General features: G+C 45.1%; 1 protein-coding gene across 16 annotated transcripts in view; it reads right to left on the bottom strand.

Annotated features, from left to right (window-relative positions):
• si:ch211-285f17.1 (sickle tail protein homolog) overlaps window positions 1–24,675 on the bottom strand; it is a 223,209-nt gene that overhangs the window by 7,308 nt on the left and 191,226 nt on the right. For 14 of the 16 annotated variants that reach the window (XM_070435437.1, XM_070435445.1, XM_070435442.1 and 11 more), the window contains 12 exons: window positions 17,993–18,786; window positions 13,987–14,091; window positions 13,416–13,474; window positions 10,225–10,385; window positions 9,734–9,909; window positions 5,626–5,762; window positions 4,769–4,916; window positions 2,559–3,093; window positions 2,165–2,345; window positions 1,724–1,995; window positions 1,210–1,380; window positions 349–477 (listed from right to left, as the gene is read on the bottom strand). In XM_070435437.1, the coding sequence (XP_070291538.1) occupies window positions 349–477; window positions 1,210–1,380; window positions 1,724–1,995; window positions 2,165–2,345; window positions 2,559–3,093; window positions 4,769–4,916; window positions 5,626–5,762; window positions 9,734–9,909; window positions 10,225–10,385; window positions 13,416–13,474; window positions 13,987–14,091; window positions 17,993–18,786 (2,868 nt within the window). The remainder of the gene's footprint in view (window positions 1–348; window positions 478–1,209; window positions 1,381–1,723; window positions 1,996–2,164; window positions 2,346–2,558; window positions 3,094–4,768; window positions 4,917–5,625; window positions 5,763–9,733; window positions 9,910–10,224; window positions 10,386–13,415; window positions 13,475–13,986; window positions 14,092–17,992; window positions 18,787–24,675) is intronic. The other 2 variants (XM_070435434.1, XM_070435435.1) reach the window with 2 other exon arrangements.

The following is a 24,675-nucleotide window of genomic DNA, read 5'->3' on the forward strand; positions in this document are numbered from 1 at the left end:
GTTGGATCAGTCAAGGCAAACATAATGCAATCAAATACCAGTAGCAACAAGACATCATTCATTTGTTGGATGCACACAAACTTTCCCAGACATTTTCTGCAGACTTAATCAGAGAAAAACAAGTCCAAGCCATGAGTTCCATTGAAATCAAAAAGGGGAAAAAGAGAATAAGTCAGAAACAGAAGGGATTTTGGGTAGTGGAGTTGTTACAGTACAGATCTCTTGACTGAGGCAGAAGCAGGGAAGTGTGAAAGGCACAGAGAAGGTTAAGGCAATCGTTAGTTGGCGTCACGTAGTGGGCAGAAGCAGGCAGTTAGACGGACGGCTAAACGACGCCACATCCTTTACCTTTTTCTCTTTGAGGGGCAATAAGGCCCCAGGTCTTAGCTCTCTGATCTGGGGCTCAACTCGAGTAGGGTGTGTCTCTAGCACACTACTTTTCACCCCTACATCCTTAACTGTGCACTTCTGGAACACCTGGGGATTGAAGATAGGTCAGGGGATTAGGGTTTAGGGCCCTGAGGGCTAGAGCCTACCTATACTTTACCTACCATATGTGAGGTGATAGTCTATTAAAAACACCTACAGTACCAGGCAGTTAAGTGGAGAACATTCTTCTGCTTGGTGCTGGTCTGATACTACTCGGATACTATTAACCTAGTGCTGTGGTTACCGAATGGTTAAACTATCTAAGGGTAAGGCCATGGTTAATTCTGCTTTTGTAAATGACTGTGTCCATCCTCTGCCAAGTGAAGGGTACCCAGCCACCACAAAAAGAAGAGATATAGGACCCACTCCCACAGTCAAGGAGAGAGACGGCACATTCAACCTCCTCACAACCATCATCAGTGTGTATGTGGATGTGTTTCCCGGTGGTTCTATGTGATCATTATTGTATATTATAAACTGTGTGGTTCGCGCCCTGATTGCTGATTGGCTCTCAGCCGTGGTATATCAGACCCGTATACCATGGGTATGACAAAACATGTATTTTTACTGTTCTAATTACATTGGTAACTAGTTTATAATCGCAATAAGGCACCTCGGGGGTTTGTGATATATGGCCAATATACCACGGCTAAGGGTTGTGTCCAGGCACCCCACGTTGCGTCGGGCATTATTGCTTAAGTATGACGTGTGTGTGTGTGTGTGTGTGTGTGTGTGGTGGTAAATGTACAGCAGCTGTTGGATGTACGGTATGTTTCTCACCTGGAGCTCTGCCATGATTTTGTCTCCCTCGTCCTCCTCCTCCTCCTCGTGGTTGGCTGAGGCAGCAATGGGGGGAGGGGTGGAGGGCTTGGGCTTGGTCTCCGGCGGGACCTTGGTGGGTTTGGACTGGCTAGCTGGGGCTTGTGGTGGGACCTCAGCCTCATCTCCCTCCTGGGCGGACGGGAATGGGGGAGGGGGTTAAAACATTTAATATGACTCGAATTCTAGCATCAATATTATTTACCACAAGAGTTCAGCATGGGCCGTTCCCAATATCAATTATAAGGTTCTCAGATTGCTTGATTAACTGTCCTTAGACTTCATCCCCTCTCCCCATGTTGTTTAAGGTCAGGTCTGGCCCACCCAAGTAGAAACGATGTCTATGGTTTGCCATTCGCTCTGGTCCAGGGCGTTACGTGCTGAAGGCTCAGTGTCAGCAAGCCGAGTGTAACCCCCGGGACCAGAGCTAGTTGACCGCAGACTACCCTGCAGCCTAACTACACGGCAGACTGACCTGTCCCGAGGCAGACTCCTTTCTGCTGGTGTAAACCACCTCACCAGACCGTGTGGTGGTCATTCCAGAGCTGGAGGTGGGGAAGGTCTTTCTGGGTGGTGGAGGGGGAGGGGACTTGATGGCCTTCTCCAAGCTGACTTTGCCCACTTTGTCTGCAGCAGCGGTAGGCTTGGTGGTGGTGGGCTTCTCTAGCACCGACTTGGGGAGTTTCTCAGGACCAGCAGGCTTGGCTATGGCTGGTTTCGCTGAGCTGAGCTCAGGCTGAGTCCCTTCTGTAATAGACAAACACACACATAAGGTCAACAATGAGGGCTACATGACAACTACAAAGGGTAATTTTCCTGAAGGAAAATGGTTTACTTGCTTCAAAAAACCTGTCCAAAATATATTTTTGTAGTAGTGGAATATAGTAGGAGCTAAAGCTGTATAAAAGACCCTTGCCTGGGGTTGGCTCCTCCAGGGCAGCAGAGGGTGCTGTAGAGGTATCCCCCTCACTCGGCACATCCAGACTGGGAATGCCCTTCATCATGTTGGCCTGGGCCTCATTTAGGATCCTCTCAAACTCCCTCCCATTGTAGTGGCCCATGTTCTGCCTCCGTTCCTCCCACTCCTTCTCTGCCACCTGTGGAGGGAGGGAGGGGGGTGATTGAGAGAGAGAGAGAGAGAGAGAGAGAGAGAGAGAGAGAGGGGAGGGATTGAGAGAGAGTGAGGGGAGGGATTGAGGGGGGAGAGATAGAGGAGACAGCAGTGGAGGGAAGATAAATAATAACCCATAGGGGAAATGTTATATCATAGACTGAGTACTGAAGTGCAGAATGACGTCCATAGGGCTTACCTCTATAGACATGGCCCTGTTTTTGCTCTTGGTGTGAATCTCCTCGATTAAGAGGTTCCCTGTCCCGCTGCTGCCGTTATTGACCGGAGCCTGGGTCGCCAGCTCTAAGTGGGCAGCAGGGGTTTTCTTCTGCTGGGCAGGGCTTCCCCCCTGGCTGGAGGGGTTGGAGTTTGAGGCCGAGGTGGTGCCAGTGGAACCCTTGGCTGAGCTGGGGGAGTCCCGGCCCTGGCTGTGGGTGGGGGTCGTGGGTGGGCTGGGCTGGACCAGCAGGGCTGCAGACTGCTGGGACTGCTGCATGTGGACCGGAGCACTCTGGACGTGGTGGATGACCATGGGGGAGGAGGGCATGACCACCTCAGACCTGATGGAGGAGCTCTGGGGCTCGGGGAGGGCCGAGGGGGAAGCTGGAGGCTCCCCTGGGGGGTCGGAGTCCACTGTGGTGGTGGTGGTGACTGGGCCGCTCTCTGCTGGGGTTGGTTTCAATGAGGCACACATAGCAGGGTCAGATCCCTTCAGCAGACCCTCTGTAGCACATCTGTAGGTCATAGAGGGCAGGATAGACTTACTATTAGACTTATAAAAATCAGGTTAAATTCTGCTTGGAGGATTCTGTATTTTGTGCTTATTCCCTCCTGGAATATTCCAACCAGGATTTCTAAAATATACCCCCCCCCCCAGTAAACTGACCACCAGCAGCCAAACACTAGTTAATCTAAATTGTATCCCAGTAAGGTTAAACACATACTGTAGCTATGAGGACATGCTCCCATGAAAACATGCTTCAAATCTCCTAACCTCATAACATAGAACAGTACATACAGAACTTTGGAATTTGAACTACTGCACCATCCAAGCTTCTTTAGCCTGAAAACACAATAAACCTCCCAAGTGAATTTGGCCCAAACCCAGCATCAAAGTGAGTGTAATCATCTCTGAAGTGCGGGGAGAGAAATGCACTGACGGGACGAGGTAATGTAGATTAGTTTGGCTGCGTTGTGTGGTGCACCCTTGGAAAAAGTGTTGACGACCCACAGAGCAGAGTGTCTCTGACAGATGTTTATATGGAAATGGAATGCCGCAGGGAGCAGTGTTGCGCCCAAATTAATTAACTTATCGGTTCAATGGAGAGCTAAATTAAGATGGACGCCACCTCTGTCCATTCCGCATGACCCATCGGATGGGATCAGAGCCAACGCCTCGCCAGCATAATCAACTGTTAGTGTCCCTTACACTATAGTCATGCTCCCCACTGTCTGACTTTTCATCCACTCTCTCTGTCTCTCTTTTAACCTCTCACTTCCTCACTCCCTCGATTCCCCCATTCTCATCGACGGGGCTGTAGTGGAGCAGGTTGAGAGCTTCAAGTTCCTTGGCGTCCACATCACCAACAAATTAATATGGTCCAAACACACCAAGACAGTAGTGAAGAGGGCACGACAAAACCTATTCCCCCTCATGAGACTGAAAAGATTTGGCATGGGTCTTCAGATCCTCAAAAGGTTTTACAGCTGCACCATCGAGAGCATCCTGAGATTGCATTACTGCCTGGTATGGCAACTGCTTGGCCTCCAACCGCAAGGCACTACAGAGGGTAGTGCGTATGGCCCAGTACATCACCGGGGCTAAGCTTCCTGCCATCCAGGACCTCTATACCAGGCGGTGTCAGATTTTGTTTTGTCAAAGACTCCAGCCACTTGTTATGTTCATGTTTTAAGTATCCCTATACGCTGCTGCTACTCTCTGTTATTATCTATGTATAGTCACTTTAATAACTCTACCTACATGTACATATTACCTAAATTACCTTGACACCGGTGCCCCCGCACAATGACATTGAATCTGAACCTGTACCCCCTGTATATAGCCCCACTATTGTTATTTACTACTGCTCTTTAATTATTTGTTATACTTATCTCTTACTTTTGAAAAAATAAGGTATTTTCTTAACTTTATTGTTGGTTAAGGGCTTGTAAGTAAGCACTTCACCTGTTGTATTCGGTGCAAATTTGATTTGAAATTTGATTTGAGTCTCTACCCTTCTTTTGAAGTGGGCACTTGTACACTCCCTCTCATGGATTTAAAAAGAATGGACTGGTGTGAGGAATATGGTGAAGAGAACCCCCAGCCATGCTTGCAACAATAAAATGCTTTTAAATGCATGAGGGGGAGTGAACAAGTGCACACTTCCGGTCCCTCCCTGATTCATGTACCTCCTCAGGCTACTGAGTGTCTCTGTGAGGCTCTTGACTCGCTTCAGCATGCTGTCCAGTTTGTGGGGCTCCTCCTTGAGGAACTTCACAGCCTCCACCTCCACCCTCAGCACCGCACGCATCCTGGTCTGCAGTGCCGGAAACTCCCCTGAGAAAACACACAGGAAATACCATGTTTCAGTTTTATATTTTCTATTAATTTCACCAACCTTCATTGGAGGACAACTTTATTAGTGTGCTGCGTCAGCAGAACTCTATTGTTATTCAAAATATATTTTTCAAAGTTTATTCTCATTTTGGACACAAAAGCACATTTTCTTGAAAAAAATATATGTTTTCCAGTTGTAGCATTATGTTACCCAAAAGTTATTATACTGAACAAAAATATAAATGCAACATGTTTGCGGCATTGTGGTGTGTGACAAAACTGCACATTTTAGAGTGGACTTTTATTGCCCCCTCCCCCCAGCACAAGGTGCACCTGTGTAATGATCATGCCGTTTAATCAGCTTCTTGATATGCCACACCTGTCAAGTGGGTGGATTATCTTGACAAAGGCTACACTTTACTAACAGCGATGTAAACAAGTTTGTGCACAAAATGTTAGAGAGAGAAACTTTTTTGTGCGTACAGAAGATCTGTGGGATCTTTTATTTCAGCTCATGAAACATGCGACCAACACTTTACATGTTGCATTTAGATTTTTGTTCAGTATAAATTAATAAACTATATTATCGGACTTCTCACCTGTAACTGAAAACCCTAGCACACAGAAACCTATGGAATCCATGGCAACGCACATCATCTAAGGTACTGTATGGGTCTTAGAAGTAGGCTATACTGTACTGCAGTCTTACCTTTGAGTCCTGCCAGAGATTCTCCCACTCTCCTGAGGCTAACGGCCCCTTCCTCCACATGTTTCAGTGTCACAGCTCTGTGAGCCCCCGCCGAGCCGGTCTCCCTCTTCAGAGTGTCCACATACAGCTCCAGCTCCCTACACACACAGACAGAGAGGACATTCAAAACCACCAGCTCACCTCCATTCCTAATTGGCATCATTTTTGATCACTCCTCACCTCTCCACCATTAACTGATGTGTAACTGATGTGTGGTGAGGTTTGTGCCATAAATGGTTGCCACACATTGGTGGTGGATTAAGTGGGTTTCCCTCTAACTAAGCTCGACATAAATCCATTCAAACATTTTTATAATTTAGTCTCCATTGCTACCAAACGAGATACGGCGGCACCGTCAAATCCCTGACATACTAGAGATGCTAAGAGATCAGGCTTGAGAAGTGTCACCTGAAACACTGCCTCCATTTCGACACTAGGGGGCAGACAATACTAATTGAAATCTTACGGGCACAGAGGGAGCTCCAGTCTGAGGTAACTGAATGACAAGTGAAAAGACAGAGGGCGTGCCATTTTTTGTTGTTGATCAAATCAAACAATGTTGTATTTTCTTTTTTTTAAACAAGAACATCTGGGCGGTAGGAAAGTCAGCCCTTCAACCTTAATAGCCAAAGTTGCCTTTAGTCGGACCACGCTGCACTTCCTCTATGTGAGTCCGCTCCGACTGGATTGGGTTACTTGCCAAAACCTCAACTGTGTTCACATGGAAACTGGGTTTATTTGTGCGACCGCTTCCTTACATAGGATCCTATCGGTTTGATGCACTGTATCCATGGGATCCTGAGAAGTCAACTCCAAGGGGAAATGTGCTGGGTGGATGATAACACCGTGTGCTATTCTGAACTGCATGAGAGAACTAAATGGTGACTTTTTGTTGTTGTTGTCGTGACCAACTTCCCTTGAGAACCCGTAAACTTTTTGTAAAGTTGCTCTCGATAGGGAGTCAAGAAGACAATAACTACTGACGTCGCAGCCCTCTTATGTCAAGGACTCTTGATGATGACTATGGAAAAGTTCAACTGAAGAGCTGACAGGGGGGGGGGGGGGACTGTTCTTTCGTTGAAAAAGAGCTATACAGTAGTTCAGAAAGTAGAGTGTGAGTCTATAAAGTGTCGCGGCATTAAAATACACTTCTAAAGATAGCTTGACAAACACTTGTGATGTCCCAGGGATCATCTATTTGAGGAGGCTTCATGGGCACTCAACTCTCTCTCATCTTTCTCTATTGCTCAAGGGCAGTAGGATCACTGGCTTAGTGCTGACAGCTGGCTCAGATCTAGCCTCTTTGACGGGCTTTCGATGACTGGTAAACGGAACTGACTGGAAATAAATAGGAGTGACCAGGGACAGACTGGGACCAGAACCCCCCCCACACACACAATTGGTCCCCAAACAGGAAAACGTTTTTCCTCGAGGCCCCCATTATTAGCCAAACAATGATCATTCTGCACAAAAAGCCCCACTTAAGACCAACCCACTGTGCTAAAGATGGACCAGCCCATCCGGGCATTTCCCCCGATCCTCCCTATGACCAGTCCGTTTCTGGAGTGATTTAATCGAGCCTAGGATTGGAAATGCAGGAAATGCACGTGCTTAAAACTATGGAATATCCTGTAGGGCCTACTGACATTTGTGGAAAAAATGACACAATACACGACATCTTCACTGACCTTCCTTTGACATCCTCCATGTTAGCAATATCCTCATGTTATGGACCCTTGGATTGCTGCAGTATAGTTGTAACAGTGATAAACCTTGGTCGTTTGTCGCCTCACTTCCTCTCAGAGTTATTTTTAGAACCCTCAGCAGACACTCTCCCAGGTTGTGTTAAATTGCGTTTCTATCCGGAGGAGAAGGCTACGTCTTTTCACACCACATTCCCTGTCACGCACGCAGCGCTTCAGCCAAACAGAGCTCATTAACGAGCCATATTTAAAACACTACGGCAGGCCTTTGCTGAGTAAGACCTGGCACTGCCCCAAGGAAAACACAGCTGAATCCAGCGCCCTGCGCCTGCCTGATTAACCCAGAAGAAACCAACGTTCAGGAAATGCTCCTATCGTGATGTTTATCGGAGCATATGTTTACCGCTTTCTACCCAGGCAGTGCTATGACCTTGCCTGTTAAATATCAGAATTAAAAGGATTCAATTACCGTTCCCGATTGGCAAACCACGACGAGTGAATTCAATTAAGAGTATGCTGTGAATAATTGCCTGCCCAGGCTGCCTGGTCCTATACTTCAGTGATTTCTGGGCTTGATTGAGAGACAGACATGGCCTGCCGGTACCTGTGAGCTATGTTTGGAAGGTGTGTACTTGTAGTTAGTCAGTAACACCTGGGTCGTATTCCCTAGCAACCAAACGAAACGGGCCGAAACANACAGGACATTTCCCCCCTTGAGGCCTCCATTATTAGCCAAATAATGATCATTCTGTAAAAAAATCCCCACTTGAGACCGGCCCAGTGGGCTAAAGATGGACCAGCCCATCTGGCTTTTGCATGAGCCACCCTGTGGCCAGTCGGTTTCGAGCCAAGGAATGGGAATGCAGGAAAAGCATGTGTTCAGAACTACGGAAAACGCAAAACACAACACCTCCACTTCCGTTGAAATCCACCATGTTAGCAGCATCCTCATGTTACAGCCCCTTAGATTTAAAGGGCCTTGTTACAGTAACGCTAACAACGATAAACAGTCCTATTTGAACCTTGGTCGTTTGTCACCTCATTTCTTCCCAGAGTATTGTTTTTTATTAGGAGTCCCAGACTCACTCTCCCAGGTCATGTTAAATTGGGTTTTCTCTCCGAGAAGAAGGCTGCGTCTTTTCACACCACAGTCCCCCCTCAGCCAAACAGAGCTCATTAGCTAGCCTTATTTAAAACACTACTGCAGGCCTTTGCTGAGTAAGACCTGGCAAAGCACCAAGGAAAACACATCCAGCGCTTAACGCCCTGCGCATGTCTGATTCCCCAGAAGACCAATGTCCAGGCAACGCTCCCATCGTGATGTAGATCAGGGAATATGTTTACCACTGTCTACCCAGGCAGCACTCTGACCTTGCCTGTTAAACAACGGAATTAAAAGGATTAAATTAATGTTCCCAATTTGGCAAGCTGCGATGAGTGAATTAAATTAAGAGAATGCTGTGAATAATTGCCTGCCCAGGCTGCCTGGTCTTATTGTTCAGTGACTGCTGGGCTCCAATGAGAGACAGACATGGCCTGCCTGTTCAAACCTGTGGGTAATTTGGAGGGTGTGTACTTGCAGTTGCCAATAACACCTGGGTTGTATTCACTACACTGTAAAACCCGTAACTTGTTTTTATGGTATCTTACCGGCAGCCAGTTACCTGTAAGTTGCTGTAAACAAAATACAGTATGTTACCGTAAATTTCAAATAAACTTTGCTTTAACATTACATTACTGTAAAGAAGAGTCCAAATCCCAAGTGAGGTTGACTCCTAAGTAATCAGCATCATACTGTCCCTTACAACAATAATACCTTATTCCGGCTCTAAAAAATAAAGTAACTTTTTGTATATTTACCGTATTTTCACTGCAACCAGTAGACGGGACATTTTTTACAGTGTAATGAAGAACTCTCTGATTGGAACAGTGTAATGAAGAACCAGACAAATGGGTATACAAAGGGTTATTCAAATAACCGATATAAAAAGGTTCTCCACAGGCAAAGAAAGGGTTCTCCTACAGCAGTGCTTCTCAATCCTGGTCCTGGCGACCAAAAGAGGTGCACCTTTTTGTTTTTGCCTTAGCAGTACACACCTGATTCAAATCATCAAAGCTTGATGATGAGTTGATACTTTGAATCAGCTGTGTAGTACTATGGCAAAAACACTAATTCAAACCCCTTTGGGTTCCACAGGGACAACATTACACTTTTTTGTGCTAACGAGCACTTTTTTGTTTTAGAGTATAGTATCTGCACTACTTAATATTACCCAGTAAAAAATTATAAAGCTCTCGTGTGGTAGTCAGGAAATGGGGTTCTAGTGGTTGATGTGTTTGTTGTTGACCCGCCCCTTCCCCCTTACCCTAGCTGGTTGAATACCCTCTCCTCCAAGCCCAGGTACTTGTGTCTGTCCTCCTCCACCAGGTCTCTCTGTCTCTGGACTGGGGCTTCCAGACGTTTCATTGCCTCCACCAGCTTCACGCTGATCTCCTGCTCAGCCCGCTTCAGCTGCACACGCAGAGCCTCCTGGTTCTGGAGCTAGGTAACACACACATACACACACGCTGAGTTTTGTGTTTCTTAGCCAATACAGATAGAAGGGGTTGAAAAGTAGCTGATAGACAGTAGTTGAATGGCTGGGAAGCAACACTTGACAGCTGATATCAAATTGATAACCAATAACAGTAGATAGGGGCTCCCTGGGTGATGTTTCCCCTCAGTACAGATCTAGGATCAGCTTTCCCTCCCCCAATCCTAACCTTAACCATAAGTGGGGAAAATGCTAAACTGACACAAGATCAGCGTCTAGGGGAAACATAATCCTACTCCTAGACACAGCACTGGTAGCGTTACCTGCAGCTGTCTCATCTGATGGAGCTGCAGCCGAAGGTCCGAGACGTTCTTCTTGCACTGGAGCAGGTTAGTCTGGAAGGGGGTGGAGCCTGGGAGTATGGGGGTGGAGCCACTCTCAGAGGGGGGCGTGGCACTTTTGGGTGCCAGGACAGGGGAACCTCCTGAATAAGATCAAATCAAATAGCCACATTTAAAACCACTACAAGCTAGTCAGTTCCTCACTTGTGATAACAACACTGGAAAGAACATATAGATTTGGCTAGAGGGCTCACTTGCCACAAACATGCTTTATCTAGCTGTATAAAAACAGATTAAGTACAATAAAAAAAATAAAAAAAATGGGAAAACATGAATCCATAGCATTTAATTATTCATATTGTAGGCTATGCTGTAGAGGTTCATTCACAAGTACATAAATCCCTTTCACAATGTGATGGAAACCCTACAGATTTTGGAGGAAGCACGTGTAACAGTTTAACTTTAGTCCGTCCCCTCTCCCCGACCCGGGCGCGAACCAGGGACCCTCTGCACACATCAACAACAGTCACCCACGAAGCATCGTTACCCATCGCTCCACAAAAGCCGCGGCCCTTGCAGAGCAAGGGGAACCACTACTTCAAGGTCTCAAAGCGAGTGACGTCACCGTTTGAAAGGCTATTAGCGCGCACCACCGCTAACTAACTAGCCATTTCACATCGGTTACATTCACCCCCCTTTCGACCTCCTCCTTTTCCGCAGCAACCAGTGATCCGGGTCAACAGCATCAATGTAGCAGTTTAACTTTAGTCCGTCCCCTCGCCCCGACCCGGGCGGCGAACCAGGGACCCTCTGCACACATCAACAACAGTCACCCACGAAGCATCGTTACCCATCGCTCCACAAAAGCCGCGGGCCTTGCAGAGCAAGGGGAACCACTACTTCAAGGTCTCAAAGCGAGTGACGTCACCGTTTGAAAGGCTATTAGCGCGCACCACCGCTAACTAGCTAGCCATTTCACATCGGTTACACACGCAATACATAACTCCCTTATTTACTGCAAATGAAATACCCCACAGTCAAAAGTGCACATGCACGTAAAAAGTAAAATGTCTCCTCTGAGATTGAATGGGTGGTGTAATGTATTCATGTTTTCTCCCCTCCTTTTCACGTTCTGCCTTGTGTCTGTGTGCGTCCCAAATACTACCCTATTCCCTATGTAGTGCACTACTTATGACCAAGGCCCATAGAGAAGGTGGCAATACAAAGTGGTGCACTATATAGGGAATAGGGTGCCATTTGAGATGCAACCTCTGTGAGGCATTGGCCTGGCCACAGCCCAGCACTCGCCTCACTCATTTCCAAACACATTCTCCACAGCTGCGTTGGTTCCTGATTTAATATTCCTAATGTTAAGTAATGAGGGCCTGTGCTTCCCTAGGCGTCTCCCCCGCTGCCCACAGGAGCACACGGGTACTTACATTGGCAGTGCTGACTGAAATAGACTGCCAACCGCCAACCTCACCATGACTACATCCCAAATGGAACCCTATGCCCTATGTAGTGCACTACTTTTGACCAGGCCCCATCAAACTCTGGTCAAAAGTAATGTACTGTATAGGTAGCAATTTGGGATGCAATCATTGTGAGAAATAAGAGACAGGAGACGGATTTGTCTGCTGTCGAAAACAACCACCAGACGTAATGTCCTCTGGCTTTGGAGACTGACGACAGAATGACTCTTGACAAGCCATGCCAACTGCAGTCTGTATTGACAGTAACTGAAGTTGAATTCAATTACACTGTTTCTCCCATTCAGAATGGAGTAGTATGACCTATGACCTTTGAAACCTGACCCTGAGGTTGAGTTCTGTCTCTGGGGCGCTTGTTGTCAACAGGTGGGAGTAGCACAGTGTCACTAAGCCACTCAAGTCCCTTAGCGGAAGAGAACAAGTCCCTGCAAAGTGTCAGAACAATGAGAGAGTAGAATGTTCTGAGTGAATGAGGGAGAGCGAGAGCGAAAGAGCGAGCGAGAGAGCACTACTTCCACAAGGTCTGCATCCCAAATGTTACCCTATTCCCTATGCAGTGCAGTACTTCTGACCGGGGCCCATCAAAAGTAGTGCACTATAATGGGAACTCGGTGCCAATTGGGACACAACCATAGTAGAGCCCTGCAGTGGGGCTAGAGAACACAGTGCTATTGTCACTTTGTAATCCCCCTCCAACAGTCACCACATAGTCCTCTCATAGTGAATGACAGCTGCACAGACCTGAAGTGCAGGTTCGAATGAATGCTGCTCATGTGTGTCACACTGTCTGTGTCCCAAATTTCACCCCTTTATATGGTCAAACATAGTGCACCATACAGGGAATAGGGTGCCATTTAGGATTCATCCACTGTTTGGAGACCGAGAGGATGCTCTTGTGATGGGGACAGCTTATGAAGTAACAACAAGGAAATATTTGAGGAATCAGAATTATGAGCCATAGTCAATTCTTCATGTTCTGTATATCATGAATGGGAACAATACGCAAAGGGAAACCTGTAAGAAGAAGAAGAAGCCCAAAGATGTGAGGAGTTGCTTTGGCAGCAGCCGCATAAATACCGGTCTGTTTTCATTCCCGCCGCCCTCGAGATTGCATTTCTTTTATCGAACTCTCATCTACCCTGACCGCTAGCTAGACAAGATTGAATCATCTTGGCGGGATCGAGAAATAATACATCTCCCTTGTTTTAATTAATGCTTTTAGCAGCACATATTCAGTTAGTAGCTTTTTTGCCTCCCTCCCCTGCCTAGAGTGTATGACGAGAGAGGATTTGAGGGGAATATGAGTCGGCGAAGAGCAAAGACGCCTGTCTGACTGACTGGGTGTTTTAGTGGGGCAGTAGGGGAGAGCATATGGCAGACTGTGTTGAGTGACATTAAGAGAGTTGTCTATGCAATGCATCCTGGGGGGAAACTTGAGGGATATGCAACAGAGAACTGTACCTCTAAGTAGATCATGGTTGCGTCCCAACTGGAACCCTATTCCCTATATAGTACACTACTTTGTGTCCCAACTGGAACCCTATTCCCTATATAGTACACTACTTTTGGCCAGGACCCATAGGGCTCTAGTCAAAAGTAGTGAACTATATAGGGAATATGGTGCTATTTGGGACGCAAACCATAATGTGATACATGCAGAAGGGTAATAATGGTCCTCCTGACCTGCACTGGGTGCACTATGAACCGGAGACGCTTGCCTTGATGTCTTCATGGGTCGTTCACTACGCACACACAGAGAGAAAGAGACATTAATTCTGTTGAATCACAATAGAAGAGAATTAATGCAAAACCATGGGAACTGTCCTGGAGTTAGAGTTGACATATATTAGTAAAAGCATTGTAGACGTACAGACAGCCATACAGTATGGTTGGACAGACTGACATAGACGGACAGGTTAACATGATGACTGTTAGGAGCAGTCTGTTCCCATAGTAAGCCATCCCATTTTCATTCCAATCACGGTGCCCACATTGAGATTGATGATTGGAAACTCAAGCAAACACAGTAGCACAAGATCTCCACAGAGTAGGTTGAAATGCAAAGATAACTGCAGCCAGTCAATATCAGACCCCTCGTCCACACTATTTCCCCTCGACAATGTTCACCTAGGCTGGTAAAATTGAGAGCTAGTTTATCTGTTATTATTTTTGTCCACATTTGCTGGGGTAACCTGTGCTTATCTCTGAGAACTCAATGTCCCACGCTGCCTCCCTTCTTCATCTTCTTGCTTACCTGAGAGCCTCGTTGGTGCCACTAGTGTTTGGGGACTTTAAAAGTGCATGCTGAACAAGACCAGTCAAGCTGGCAATCTGTTGCTCCATAGCCTTCATTCGCTGTCTGCAGGAAACATCAGAAAATCAAGCTTTTAACACTGGGGCTAACTAGGCGTTAAAGGTGGCATTTCTAATATTTAAGTTAGGAGTTACTTCTTAAGTTGGGAGTTACTTCCTAAATACTACCGGAATCTTTTTCATGCCAGACGTGTTGGCTTAGCGATCAAATTAGCGATATAACATTAAAACATAGAGTGGGTCAAGTACAGGATTTGGAGAATATTTTCTATCTTAGAACATTTATGAATATCTTAATGAATAATTTATTGATTTGTCAAGTAGATGGGGTTTCTGCTATATAAACAACAGTTAAACACACTTAAAGCAATAACTGTAAGTGTTCCAAGCTGTCAAACTACCGTGCTAAGGCAGTGAATTCTCGATTCAGGCACAAATAAACAATATATTCCAGCTAACATGGTCTAATAACATGTCTGCTTTGCCCACCCGGAGTCTGCCTGGAATAGTCTAGAAAAACAAGTGGGCTAGCCTGAATTTCTAAAAACAAGACAAGGGCTGTCTAGTAGATTTAGCCCAGAGGTTGGAGATGAGTTGGACCACATTGTGTATTCCACATTGTGGAATAAAACAAGAGACTGTGCCACTCGTGGCCTGTGCCTGGATAAGAGATTACGCCGGATATGCGGAGAAAACCAAAAACGGGTGAAGAAGGATCTTTATGCTTGGTGATTGCTTGGTGACCAGTGAGGCTTAGACATAGAGAAGCACTGTGTTTTCTTGTCACCACTTATGTAAGGGCACAGGAGGAAGGAGAAAGGGGGGTGCTTAAAGGGGCTAGATGAGGACAAGATAAATGACTGTGATCCCGACTGTACTGCCCCCAGACAATGTACTGTAGAGAAACAGACAGTTAGCTATGTCTCCCCGGGCACTGAAATGTAAAGTCTTCTTGTACCTATTTAGCTGTTCTAGAGCACCGTACCTACAGTACCAGTCAAAAGTTTGGATACACCTACTCATTCAAGGGTTTTTCTTTATTTTTGCTATTTTCTACATTGTAGAATAATAGTGAAGACATCAAAACTATGAAATATCACATGTAATCATGTAGTAACCAAAAAAGTGTTTTATATTTGAGATTCTTCAAAGTAGCCACCCTTTGCCTTGATGACAGATTTGCACACTTTTGGCATTCTCTCAACCAGCTTCATAAGGAATGCTTTTTCAATAGTCTTGAAGGAGTTCCCACATGCTGAGCACTTGTTGGCTGCTTTTCCTTCACTCTGCAGTCCAACTCATCCCAAACCATCTCAATTGGGTTGAGGTCAGGTGATTGTGGAGGCCAGGTCATCTGATGGAGCACGCCATTTCTCCATGGTCAAATAGCCCTTACACAGCCTGGGGGTGTGTTTTGGGTCATTGTCCTGTTGAAAAACAAATGATAGTCCCACTAAGCGCAAACCAGATGGGATGGCGTATTGCTGCAGAATGCTGTGGTAGCCATGCTGGTTAAGTGTGCCTTGAATTCTAAATAAATCACTGACAGTGTCACCAGCAAAGCACCATCACACCTCCTCCTCCATGCATCACGGTGGGAACCACACACGTGGAGATCATCCGTTCACCTACTCTGCGTCTCACAAAGACACAGCGGTTAGAACCAAAAATCTCTAATTTGGACTCATCAGACCAAAGGACAGATTTCCACCGGTCTAATGTCCATTGCTCCTGTTTCTTGGCCCAAGCAAGTCTCTTCTTATTGGTGTCCTTTAGTAGTGGTTTCTTTGCAGCAAATCGTCCATGAAGGCCTGATTCACGCACTCTCCTCTGAATAGTTGAGATGTGTCTGTTACTTGAACTCTGAAGCATTTATTTGGGCTGCAATCTGAGGTGCAGTTAACTCTAATGAACTTATCCTCTACATCAGAGGTAACTCTGGGTCTTCCTTTCCTGTCGCGGTTCTCATGAGAGCCAGTTTCACCATAGCGCTTGATGGTTGTTGCAACTGCACTTGAACAAACTTTCAAAGTTCTTGAAATTTTCCGGATTGACCTTCATGTCTAAAAATAATGATGGACTGTCGTTTCTCTTTGTTTATTTGAGCTGTTCTTGCCATAATATGAACTTGGTCTTTTACCAAATAGGGCAAAATTCTGTAAACCACCCCTGCCTTGTCAAAACCCAACTGATTGGCTCAAACGCATTAAGAAGGAAAGAAATGTGTCACGTGTGCTCCATCTCAGGCCTTTAGGTCATCAGGATGCTTGTTATGACACACGCCTGTCACCATCGCTACGCGCACCTGCGCGTCATCAGCTGGACTCCATCACCTTCTTGATTACCTGCCCTATATATGTCACTCCCTTTGGTTCTTTCCTGAGACATTATTGTTTCTGTTCCAGTGTCATGTCTGTGCGTTGTTTGTGTTAATTGTTTTGTATTTAGTTGCATTTATTTATTAAAACAGTCACTCCCTGAACTTGCTTCCCGACTCTCAGTGCATCATAACAAAATTCCACCAACTTTTAACAAGGCACACCTGTTAATTGAAATGCATTCCAGGTGACTACCTCATGGTTGAGAGAATGCCAAGAGTGTGCAAAGCTGTCATCAGGGCAGAGGGAGGCTAATTTGAAGAATCTCAAATATATATTTGGATTTGTTTAACAGTTGTTTGGTTACTTCATGATTTCATGTGTGTTATTTCATAGTTTTGATGTCTGCACTATTACTCTACAATGGAGAACATTGTCAAAATAAATAAAAACACTTGAATGAGTAGGTGTGTCCAAACTTTTGACTGGTACTGTATAAGGAATGCTCCTTGTGCATGTAAGTACAACTCCTGCTTGAAGGCCACTCTGTAGTTATAAAGTAAATTATCTAAAATACCCTTTTTGTTTTACATGTGAAGTACCTTCTCACTAAAACACCTTTCCCCCTTTCTTTCCTATACTCCTGGGCCATTTAAAATGGGGAACGTAGGGCTCTGCTCAAAAGTAGTGCACTATAAAGGGAATAGGGTGCCATTCGGTAGCCGTCATGGTGTTTGTACCGTGCAGGTGGTCCTAGTGATCTGTTCCCCTGATTTGGCTGTTTCAGAAAGCCCAGGTCTTATCCAACCAACCTGGTCAATATTTTCTTTGGTTTTCCTGAGAGGTGCACACACACACCCCTCGGCCCCCTCACCCTCCTAGCCCTCCGGTCTAATGCATTCCAATGAAACCACATATGATTGTATGGCTGGAGAATGTCCCTCGTGTCCTCTCCTGTGTTTGTGTGTTCTGTTCTTAGTGCAACCAGAACCAGCCTCAGAAATGACTGTCGGAGGGCCGGTTTAGATCATCTACACGGGCATGCAGACAGTGTGTTATTAAAACAACAATACCACAAGATAACATGATAATATACCGTCTGAATATGGGGAGTGAGGCACTATTCAATTACTGCAGTGGCTTGGTTTGCTCTGTCAACTATGGGGCACTGAGTACACCAACTCTCTTCAACTGGAATAAGCTACTCGTACAAATAGAGCTAGTCACACACATACCTAACTGGTGTAGCTGAAAGACACAATAAGACAAGACAATACATAACAATAACACATTGTTATAATAGCCCACTGTGCTAAATGTGATGACCTTGACAGGATGGGCCAGACACACAGAGAGTGTGTGTGTGTGTGTGTGTGTGTGTGTGTGTGTGTGTGTGTGTGTGTGTGTGTGTGTGTGACAGGGCAGACCACGATGTCTCTGACATGCAGTGGTGATGATGAGACACAGTCTGAGCTGAGATGAACACAGAGCAGCCCACGGTCACAGTTAGAATGGTGCAGGAATGCAGTGTTAGGTCATCCATGCTCCCATGCAGTATCATACCCTTTCACTGACCCCCACCCCACACTACCCCACCTGTCCCAACTCAGGTCCCCCGGGTTGGCTTACCGTGTCTGTGGGTCGTTGGCTGGAGGGATAGGGCCGTGACCCTGGAGGTCCGGCACAACTGGAGATGCCATGTTACTCCTGCTTTTGACCACTTCCTCCTTCCTGAAGGTCTGACGAACAGGCGAGGAGCGCTCCAGGGGAATGCCGCCATGAGGAGGCGTGGCTCCATGGATGTCAATCATCCTCACTTCTGCCATCCTGTGGGGGGAGGGGGGCGGGGTCTTGGAGCCCAGCGTGGGCAGCTGGCTGTCTCCGTACTTCCTGGACTTCTGGCGGTAGAGTGACGGTTGTTCCATGGCCTCGGTGGGGCTGGGCCCGCTGTAGGAGCCTGTGGACCGGATGGAGGTGCGGTGGTAGCCAGCCAGGCTGCCGTGGTCCACCATGTCCCCAGGAGGAGGGTGCCCTCCATGGGCAGGGCCGTGGCCCATCCTCCCCTCGTGGAGAAGGTACGGGTCAGCGTAAAGCCCCTCTCCCCCTCTCACCAGGCTGTGACTCTTACCGCCCATGTCCTCATCAGGCTTGACGTCCCGCCTCTCCAGGATGGCGCTGGGGCAGGGCGACACGGAGCGCACGGGAGGTGTGGCGTTAGATATGCGCTCCCGGGGCATAGTGGCGCTGCAGGGCATGGACCCCGGGCGCGGGCCAAAGGGGATCCGGGAGGGCGAGGGGGGTACGGAGTGAGCCGTGGTTGGGGACAGGGAGCCCTGAATGGGGTGGTGTGGAGGGTGGCCCATAGGGGGGTGTCTGGGGGGGTGCTGCCCATCTCTGCTGGCATACATCATCTCTCTGTGCATCTGGAGGAAACCAAAATCATGTTATTACTACTTTAGACATTAGTCAACCATGTTTACCAAACACAGTAGCGTGTCAATGGAGGGTGAAGTTGCGCCACTAATGGTTAAGGTTAGGAGTGGGGGAAGGGAAACTGATCCTAGAGCTGTACCTAGCGAAAACTTTACCTTGGCACATCAGGTGTCACAGACCTCAGGTAGTCGGCCATGACACCTCCCTTTGCATGTCTAGGAGCTAGAGAGTTTCTATATATATTTAAAAAATGTGTGCGAGGTCACCCCAAAACGCACCATGTCAGCATCCCAAATAAAACCCTATTTCCTATGTAGTGTACTACATTTGACAAAGGCCCATAAGGCTCTGGTCAAAAGTAGTGCACTAAGTAGGGAATAGGGTGCCATTTGGGATGCAAACCATTACTCTCTAACCCAGTTAGGACAATAAGGCATGAGAAACCAGGGATTATCATGTGAATAACTCCCATCTGGGGCTGTGCTAAGGCTCGACGTGAAGCGTGTTATATTTACAATATCTGCAATTACCTCTGGCTCACTGTGTGGCCTTATCTGTCCCACTCTTGTTTGTGGAGATATGCTCTGATGACGGTCGACTGACCGAAATTAAAAACATTTGCATCTGGCTGGAAGTGTGCAGAGACTTTTTCCTGTTTCTCCAGTTTTGCCTTTTGCCTCCAGCACCTTTACAAATCAGCTCTGGGTGTGAGGTAGATACCGCCTATTATATAAAATGGTTATCAACATATTTTAAAAAAAAATAAATAAATATGAATGACATGTTTTTATTAAAAACTTTATTTTAATGAGTACATTTGTTTTATTTCATCCTTCCACCAAACGCTATAGTCAAGGGCAACTAGGAAAATGAGCTGGTCGTCCATTACAAAAGTTCTAAGCAAAAAGGGTTGCCATGCAGGCAAGCTACTTCTCCTTTGCTAGCTAGCTAACTAAAGCCAACACAAAATCACAAGCAACATGTGATAACATGAAACTACACATGTGAAATCATGTGTTTTTTCTGTAAGCATGGCATGTTGTAGAAAAACACTGCAACATTATCGCACAGGTCGGAGAGGCAGGCAGCTGTTGCAAACCAAACGCTAGCCTAGTAGCATTGGGAAATAATGTCTAGACACTATTGTCCAGGGGAGATTAAGTTTATAAATTGTCTGGCTGAGCTGTGGGATAGTGGATAACTCAAAATGGGTTTGGTTTTGGCTCTATCATTTTTTTAAACCTTAAATGCATTATAAAATAATCACATTATAATGATTATAAAGCTTTTGAATGGAAATTCCAAAGCCAAAAATAGCGAACATTCAATTGCCAAAACATAAAAAATATTCCATGGTCTCTGTCAGGTCTACATTGGGTAAATATATATGGAAAAATAGGAAGTTACAATGAAATAATACAATATTTCAGTTGACTATATTATATTTATTTAATTTAAGTCATCTCTGCTCCAGGCAGTAGCAGTCAGCCAGCCAGACCATCTAACTTTACGCACTCCCCATAAGGTACTGTCTGTCTTTAGTCATCCTATATAGCCTGCCTAAGTATGCTGCAGAGTTGTTCCTCAAAGTAGATAAGACATACTTTCACAAACTGTCCCTGTCCCTCTCGTCATTGTCTTACGTAGATTCCTCCGTCATGCGGTCTATGTGAATCGAACCTAACGTAGCAGGAGTAAATGCACGTCTCCGCCCTAACAATGGAAGTCATTGCCCAAAGGCGGGAAGGCAGACGGTAAACTTAGGTCCAAAATAAACCCATAGCGTTGCGTTTATTTTGGACAGATTTTGGTGAGATTTAAACCTCTCACTATTCTTCTTCCCCTCTGATCTGTCTCTGTACGAGCCAGAAAACACAGGCGCAGTGGATTATGGTCATTGTAGTTAATTACCACGCTTCTGACCTGAACTAGGTTGAATATTTGCATACTGAAAACTACAACTCCTTTCAGTCCAGCGTCCCACATAGTTGACTTGATTTCTCTCTAGAGAAACAGCGCGTTGGGCGGCAATTTTTTTTTTTACTAAATGGAATTCAAGTAATTGAATCGACGTCGCTCAATTAGTTGTTTAATAACCCAAAAACAAAAACAAATGTTGGTTAAACGCTCAGCACTAGTTGACAGGCATCACCCAGGGATTGTTGTGAATAACTCCCTGCTCTCAACCATTCAGCATCCAGAATCCAAACAACCTGTTTTATAAATGGTTTTCAACCATACGTTTAGAGAAAAGAACATCGCATCAGCACATTCTCAGGTTGAGAAAAACAGTTGATCTTAAGTTCTGTTAAGGCCACAGGGATACTTTCCCCCCTATCAATATTTTACTAACATTTCACAGACACCCCACATAGACTATACCCCCAGGCTTCTAAAATAAGATTTGACATGAAAACAAGATTTTGGGATAAGATAAGGTTTTGGGATTTTGGCAGCATATTCCCATTTCTTTTAAACTAGAAGATTACTTTGAGTGTTTCTTTAAGGTTCATGCAAGCTTGTGAGCTCAATTGCCCCTGGTTGCTGATAACAGTGGGTCTTTAAAAACAGCCCACATGTGAAACACACAGAGAGAAGGATTTCAACTATGTGCCTACAGGCAGGAAAGAAGTAGCTGGGAAATTAACAACAGGTTCCGTTGTCTGGCACAGCTTTTTTTAAAACAGGCAGCTTGGCCTGCAATGACCACCCATGAAGGACCCCAGAGTACCTGTGGATTTTGAAACTAACGTCATTTAGCTACAGCGCAGTTAAAGGAAAGGCATGACTGAAGCAGCTCTCTGATTTATGGAGTTAAAAGTTAAAAGTGGAGGGCAGAGAGTATGTATAGCTTTACACAGAGGAATGTACGGGTCAGCGTTGTGTGAGAGAGAGCTCATTTCTTCAGGATGCACTACTACTGCTGTGGTTTAGTGTTTCTTGTGGCCAGCCACCTGCTTCGGAGGCAAATGAATAGTCCACCATCAATCTAATTATCTGATCTGAATCAACACAATGCTTCCACATACTTTACATACATTACTTGATGTTTCCGTTACAGGAGCATGGGGTTACTGTACAGTACTAATACATACACATGGGCAAAATGATGGCTGTTGGAGATGTTTTGTATACAGTGACTTTCTTTGACTTGACTACTATTGTGATCTCGCTCTACGTGTTTTGTTGTTCATACTTGAATAATCCACTTTCATCTCTCTGCTCTCTTTGATTAAACACTAAACCCACCATTCAGAGGATTTCATATGGTGGCTGTTTGATGCCCTACGTATGACCACAAAGAGTTCTCTCTGAAGTCAGACAGTTTAAAATGTGCCCGTGCCAAGCTGGTAGTCATTGTATAAGAGAGAGAGAGAGATATTGCCCATGAACTGTCCTCATAACAATGAATAGCCCTATTTGCTCACCCAAGGACTCCAGTGGAGACCAATAGAGATACAATATGTCTCACTAGTTCTCCATCACAACTCTTTCATGTTCAGCCAATCCTGATTCCCGTGGGTGCGTATCTGGCCTGGTGCCAGACTCTAATAGCCTGGTGTAGTACCCATATGAAACTAGATTGAGCTGACTTTCTGAGACTCTCCCAGACCTGCTGTCCTTCTAATGAGAACCTTAAGGAGGCAGTGGAAAGAAATAGATTGAGGTCTTTAAAAAGTTCAACATGAGCCAAACTCAAACCAAATGTTCCCAATTTCACTGCTTGTTCGTCGCCATCTTCGAATGTGTTTTTTAAATTTTTTTTAAAGGCAATGTTTTATATGTCTGCGGACAAACCTGGAACTCCTGCCTTATAAGGTCATGATATTGAAAACGCAAAGTGGTCTTGCAAGAGGATGAAAGGAATTGCTTACTTCAGGTACAATTGACAAGCCATCACAGACTGCATAGAACAGCTGTGCTTGACTTCATACAACTACTTGGGGCCGTTCTCTTTGTTAGGGCGAAGTATGTAGTACTTTGTCCACCTTGGCAAAGCAAAGAATAATCCTATTAAACCATCAGAGAAACCGTTTTAACATTGAGCATTTCCAAGAGAGGAGACATGTGAAAACATTTGACTTTGACAGCGAGGTGTTTGAACTCAGTAGCTTGTGCATTCCATTAGTCTCTATTACACGTTGTTCCATAGCCTTTGAATAGAATATTCCCGGACTGATTTTTCTTGAACAATATATAAATAAAGATGGTGTGTTTTCACTTATCAGCCAATGAGTGAGTTTGTCTTTGTTAGCTGTGGATCCAGCCCAGTCTGAGTCTTTGTTCAGGCTTTTGTCTCTTTTCACCTCTCACACACACACATCAGACGTCACACCCTCCCTATTATGCTGTTCACTTCTAGAAAGAACCATTCAGTAAACACTTATTCATTTCTGGAACATTAAACATGATTTATGTATTTTATACAGTATATTGGATCTTTCCTAATGCATGCTCGTTGATAAGCCTTGTGGAGAATGTTAGAATCTTAAGAATTCCCCTTCTAGATTTAGTTTTGGTTTCTACAGATGTAACCTATGACTCATACCTGAAGTGAACAATGGCTTGTTTGTTACACCTAGAAGCAGGAAGGAGGATTGTTTGAGGCTAGCATGTGAAGGTTATTACCCTTCTCACCATGATGTTGTCATCTTTCTCAATGTCCAGCTATGAAGACATGAAAGTACTGAAATGGAAAGGTGTCCTATTTTTGGGGGACTTCCTACTGAGTTATTGAAATAGAAGGGATGGAGTTACCATCTATACAAGCAGCCCTAGTCATTGCCCAGCTCTGACCTATTATAGCGCACACCTAGGGACACTTTAATACCTACCCTGTATTCTGATAATGACACTAGATAGATTACCTTTCTGAGTCTGGTAAGAACATTACAAACAACAGAGGATTTTTTTTGACTAGAATAAAATGGTGATGCCTATTTAATAGGCTACTTGACTGTCAAGAATATATATCTTATGTACAGTGGAAGTGTTTTATTCCAGTCACCTCTTAAAATTCCCTGATGTAAATTAAGCATCCTGTCTGGTCTGCATGGAAGCATACACTGTAACAGAAAACTGTAAATTATACAGTTCTTTTTTGTATTATACTCCAGCATACTGTAAATGATGGTGCATTGTGGGAAGATGTGGGTGGGGAAGAACTGCTGTATTTCGACCCCACAGAATAATTTTTTTTTAAATTGCGCCAAAAACGTTTTAACCACTAGTGGTGCATGTTATTGTTGTTTCTGTCTCATTAACATATTTTGAGGTGTGCCTTGAAAGAGGCTATATTTGTTGCACCTGTGAGTGAAAACGCTGCACCAATTTAACTCCTCTGTGGTTATAGTATCCCATCAATTTAAAATGTATAGGGAACAGATTGGAACGGCAGCAAGTCTTAACTGGTTGAGCATTTTACCATGTCTGTTTTGCCCTGTAGTCACTGCCAGTTTGGAAGGCTTTGTTAAGGCCAGTAGAAGTGCAAGTGATATGAAACACCAACTATTCATTAACATTCTGTAATGTTTGAAAACACTTTACCTAGCAGCCATCCTGCTTGCACCAATCCCGTTTAAATTACAGTGAAATACAATCCCCACCTATCAATTAATTAATGAATTCACACCGATTACGGTAGCATACACTTTTTTACAGTATAATACAGTACATTTTACAGTATTGTACTGTGTGTCATTGCACTGTACTTGCTTCGATACCGCATGTATTTGACAGTGTACTGTAATATGAAATACACAATTTTTCTTGCCACTGAGCTGCCTGTAAGCCACTGTTGAATTCACAATAACCCCTTTACAGTGTACTAATTACTTTTGCACACATGTAGTCACCATATGAGCATGGCTACCACTAAC

The sequence above is a fragment of the Salvelinus sp. IW2-2015 genome, linkage group LG27, assembly GCF_002910315.2.
Source record: "Salvelinus sp. IW2-2015 linkage group LG27, ASM291031v2, whole genome shotgun sequence".
In the NCBI taxonomy this organism is placed as follows: Eukaryota; Metazoa; Chordata; class Actinopteri; order Salmoniformes; family Salmonidae; genus Salvelinus; species Salvelinus sp. IW2-2015.